The following is a 4,788-nucleotide window of genomic DNA, read 5'->3' as shown; positions in this document are numbered from 1 at the left end:
AGGCCGCCTACACACATAGACGCACACGTAGCACAGCTTAAGATTGGAGTGACATGGCAGCTTGCACATTAATCATTATGGAGGTAATGCCTACTCTCTCCCTCTCTTTTCAGGGCTTTGTTCCCTAAGTGGTGTCGCGAGGTCTGTGGGTCTCCAGTAAGCCAGCTTCTAGCTGGTCATTCCGGTACAATTCATGAGTGATGAAATGCTATCAAATGGAGGGAACTTCGATATTGGCGGTGCCAAATCTGGCAGAAACGTGAGCACACTCACAACCGGGAGGAATTTTGACTGCAGAAGGTGTCTAACCTGACAGACTTGGCCAATGAAAAATCACCGTGCACTTATTTAGGATGGACACTAACTGTCCCAGTTTTTATCTTGGAAAAAAAAGAAGCGAACATCAAAGAAGATGGCAACGACTTGATTTGCTTTGATCTTTCAAATGTCTACCTTTTGAGTACTATCGCGAGGTACAATCGCCACGGCCAAATCGGGTGATTCTGCAAAGAAGCCGTGATGGTGGTGGTGGATAAATCGCACTGCTTTGATAAGGAGACGACAAAGCTAGACATCAAATAAACAAAGGGGCTGAGGTTGCGTAGTAAAGCAGTACAAAGCGATCGACCGTATTTTTTTAAAAAAACAGCCCTAACGCACGTCTGGACCAGAACCTGAAAGCATCGTAGACACCGAGACGTTCTTTTTTTTCGCACAAAGGAGCGCCTTCCTTCATCCGGGCGGGTTAACGGGACGAGAAGGGAAGTAGAGACTGAGAGGTGAATGCTGCATCGAACGGAGAGAAAGGGAGGTAGGTAAATGAGCAAAAGGGTAGATGGGACAGAGGGTTGAATTGAAGAAGGCGAATGCATGTAGAAATGGATGGAAGGAGTGGAACGGATTCATATAAGTGTGAATGGGACCATAAGCGGATAAGCTACCTGTGGAGTGAGTCGGAGTGAGGTCAGATGGATAAGCTGGAGGACTGATTGGTGAATTGGTTGGATGAATGGATGAAGAAGCAACCGAATGGGGAGATTGCCATCTTTGCCAGCAATGAGATAGATGAATGGAAGGTGGGATGATTGTGCCAACGCATAAACGGACTTGACGGGAGTAAATAAACTTCAGGCTTACTCTTCCACTGTACATTTTATGCAGATTAGGGCAAAGGGGGGAAAATGCCAACTTGGAACGCAGTTGAGTGACTAAACAATCTTAACACTAGTTGACCATCTTCAGTTGACAACTTTGACAGGTGAAGAATGTCTTAATGTATCGTGATGACAGTTCCAGCGCTGTCGAGAAAAAAAAGGTACTTCAACTCAGAGGCCTCGTTTTGCCTCCTCTTGCTGCCCTGGGGATTGTCAAATTAGACATTCTGTGGAAAATCCACCTGAACATGGAATTCTGAAAACTCATGGGATCAACAGACTGAACCACGGAGGAAAGGCAAGATAGAGGAGCGCCTCAGCCTATCGTGTCATTTTAGAAGCAATCAAGCAGACTCGAGAACTCTAGCACCTTCAAAATTAATTCAGATGCTGTAGGCGGTAGACATCTGCCATAAAGGACCAGAAATTTACGAAGGTGCATAGGAAAAAGGGGCATTGTCTCATTCTCCACCCACCAACCCAAACAGAATTTAGGGGGGAAGTGGAGACGGCGTGAGGGTGGGGGGAAGGACGACCACCACAGTACAGCTGATGCTGTCATTTCTTACCTATTCAATCGCCTTTTAAAACGAGGTGGAAAAATCATGCAATTATCCCCCCGACAGAGACGATTCCATCTCAAATTAAAGCAACCCTATTTATACCGCGACTTGACGCAACCACAGTCTATCATACAGTGGCAAAGACGAAGTCACGTTAATCGTGAAGGCAGGGTCAGCAGAGGGGATCGGGAGTTCAAATGACATTCAGCCACTCCTCTATCACGTCCGCAGAGATCAACATCTCCAAAGCCTTCAAGCTATTCATCAAGACGTTTCAGACAAATGTGATAACCCACACTCGGTGTTAGTGGAAAGGAGGAGCGAGGGCAGAACAGAGCACCGAGAAGGTAATAGGTAATCAAAAAAGTCCGCACAGTCCTCAGCACGGACTTAGAATTTGGAACAGCCTCTTAGTGCGGTCTTCCTCACAACTCTCCTAATACATTAAATCAGTGTGATTGGTGCCTATCTACCTGGCGTAAGCCAAGTCCAACCCCTACTTAGGGCAGGTGTCACTCAAAGCCAAAGGCATCAGAGTTAGGAAGACCCTCTTGAAGATTGACACGTATCAAGAACAACTTTCTGTGAACAACAAAACAAACTTCGTTGACATGCCTAATTGGAAAAAAAGTGTGTAGAGCAACTCATGACAACTCGCTGTTGCCAAGACTATCAAATTTATTACTCCTCTTCACTTCTGTCACCTAGGTCGTAAAAGCATGTCATGGTGACTGACTGACTGATTGACATTTGATGGGAGGTTGGTTCGTTAGGCCAATCAACGTGCTGATTGGTTACCTTCAGGAAACTCACTCAGCACTTCTAAAGTACAGGAATCATTTCATCACCAGGAGATTTAGGCCTGCTTTGTCTGTCTCTGCGTGTGCGTGGTTGACCATAGAGGTGAGACGAAAGTTCCCCCCTTTTAAGACAGCGCAGGACTTCACATTGCCGTAAAAGTTACCCTTGAGATTATGCGCGCTTGGGGCGGGAAGTGAGAGAAGTAGGGAGGGAGATACTGTCCCATCCTCCGTATTCCCCTGGTGATACTTCCCCAAGGGATTTCATACGCAAAATAGAATAGCCAGTTGGGAAATAAAAGCGGGAGGTAATGGATGTGGTCAAGTTTGGTTACTTGCTTCTAGCGATAAAGTATATGAAATGTGGTGGAGAATTCGCACAGCAAGTTGATACCGCTTTGGGGAGAGTTCTTCGGCTTTTACATAAAACAAAACCTCACGACGAGCTTATTTGACAATTTGAGGGATAATCAAACAATGTGAGGTGTAAAAAGTGCGCTTAATGAGGCCATTAGCGAAAGCGCTTACTGTGGAAAATTATCCCAGTTCTAAGCAATGCCTAGAAGACTAACCCCTCCAGTGAGGAAGGAGTGAATCCCCTCAAAACCTACGGCAGATATGGAAGTCTACCAAGAGACGCAATGGATTAACCGGTAAAAGGAAAAAGAGCTGGAGGTGTAAGTGAGCAAATGAATTGATGAGGGAGAGGAAAAGACGGATCCTCGCCTTAATGGGAAGCGAAACCCAGCCTGTCGCCTAATTGACCAATCAGAGGGAAGAGTGGGAAAGGTCGAAACAACCAGGTGAACGAGATGGATGGAGGGGTAGATGGCTGGATGGATCGATGAACTCATGAACAAATGGGTAGATGAACGTAGAAAAAAGGGCGTATAAAGAATAGAGCACCGCAACGGTTGTTGGAGGTTCTCTTGCTGGGTCGCAAAAACCCCCTCCCCGAGTACCATAAACAAATCAGTAGGAAAGAACTTACTCAAATAATGACGTAAACGACGAGATTGTCACGCTGGTAGATTGTGGGACAGAGGGTGACGGATGGACTTAGAAGTAGGCAAGCATCTTCTCTTTTCATTGTAACGGAGTGTGCTCAAAATACCCCATTGTTTGTGAGGGTGGAGGCCAATTGAAACCACCGGGGTGGGTCACCCCGCTTGGATTCTCTGCATTTGTTGGAGCCCCCGACGGTTGACCTCTTGACCAGTTCGTTGATCCGCCTAGTTCAGCCATCGACATTTTCCCACCTTCCAACAGCGCCTGTTGGTGTTGTTGTGTCCCTTTCACAGCTGAAAATCCACTCCGGTTCTGCATGTGTCGATTTGGTTGAGCTGCTGTAGCCTGTTGAACCCCTTGAGATGCTGGAAATGGCTGTGGTGGTGGAGGCGTGCATCTGCAGATCCTCGCAAAGAAGACGTGCCACGAATGAAGGGTCTTGGAGCTCCACACCCAGATTCCACTGGTTATTCCCACAATCAGGGTCATGAGGTACTTAATCATGAAGAGTTCGAATGTCGGAGTGTCCATTTTATCAAAGACGTCACCTCCAGAAGTTGAAGAAGCTGGCTCTGTATCACCTAGGATTTGGTGCAACTGTGCAATACACTTGGAGGAGCCTGCAATCTTCCTCAAGTCAAAGTTTCGACACACTTCGTTGGTATACCAAGTAAGCATCCATCTGTCCATCTTCTGCGATTCGTAGATGTAACAAGCAATGACTACAGCAGCAGGAAGAAGATAGAGCAGACTAAATACCCCGATTCGGAATATTAGCTTCTCCAAGTCGTTAGTCTTGGATCCTCCCGTCTTGATGATGGTTCGGATTTTGAATAGGGAGACGAATCCAGCAATGAGGAAACAGGCTCCCAAGAGAAGGGAAATACAAAGAGGAGCGATAAGAAAGTATCGGACGATGGTTGGATCTGTCAAACCCGTGAAACACACTCCGGAGAGAGGATCTCCATCAACTTTGCCCATAGCAAGGAGACAGATAGTCATGGCAGCGGGAATGGCCCATGCGGCGAAGTGGAGATACTGGGCGTTGCGGAAGATGGCTTCATGGGCCCAGTGGCAACGAGCCGCGAGGTACCAGGTGACGGTTAGAACGACCCACCAGATATGACCAGCCATGGAAAAGAAGTAGAGCATCATGAAAAGGATGGTGCAGCCCTCGAATTTAGTACCCTGGGTGATGAGAAGCGGGTAGGAGGAGGAGATGGAGAGGGGATTGGAGGTCAGGCTGGCGGCTGAATCGAAGCT

General features: G+C 47.1%; 1 protein-coding gene across 1 annotated transcript in view; it reads right to left on the bottom strand. All coding sequences in view use genetic code 11, as the record gives it.

The window, feature by feature from the left end:
• Positions 1 to 211: 211 nt before the first annotated feature.
• Positions 212 to 4,788, bottom strand: part of EGR_07145 (Frizzled-1) — a gene marked incomplete at both ends in the record, with an annotated part of 6,703 nt that continues 2,126 nt past the window's right edge. Inside the window, 2 exons of the mRNA XM_024496394.1 lie at positions 212 to 248; positions 3,632 to 4,788. Coding sequence (XP_024349235.1) covers positions 212 to 248; positions 3,632 to 4,788 — 1,194 coding nt within the window. The remainder of the gene's footprint in view (positions 249 to 3,631) is intronic.

The sequence above is a fragment of the Echinococcus granulosus genome (assembly GCF_000524195.1).
Source record: "Echinococcus granulosus chromosome Unknown EG_S00070, whole genome shotgun sequence".
Lineage (NCBI taxonomy): Eukaryota > Metazoa > Platyhelminthes > Cestoda > Cyclophyllidea > Taeniidae > Echinococcus > Echinococcus granulosus.
The sequence above is the reverse complement of the archived record's forward strand: the minus strand, read 5'-3'. Positions and strand labels throughout refer to the sequence as shown.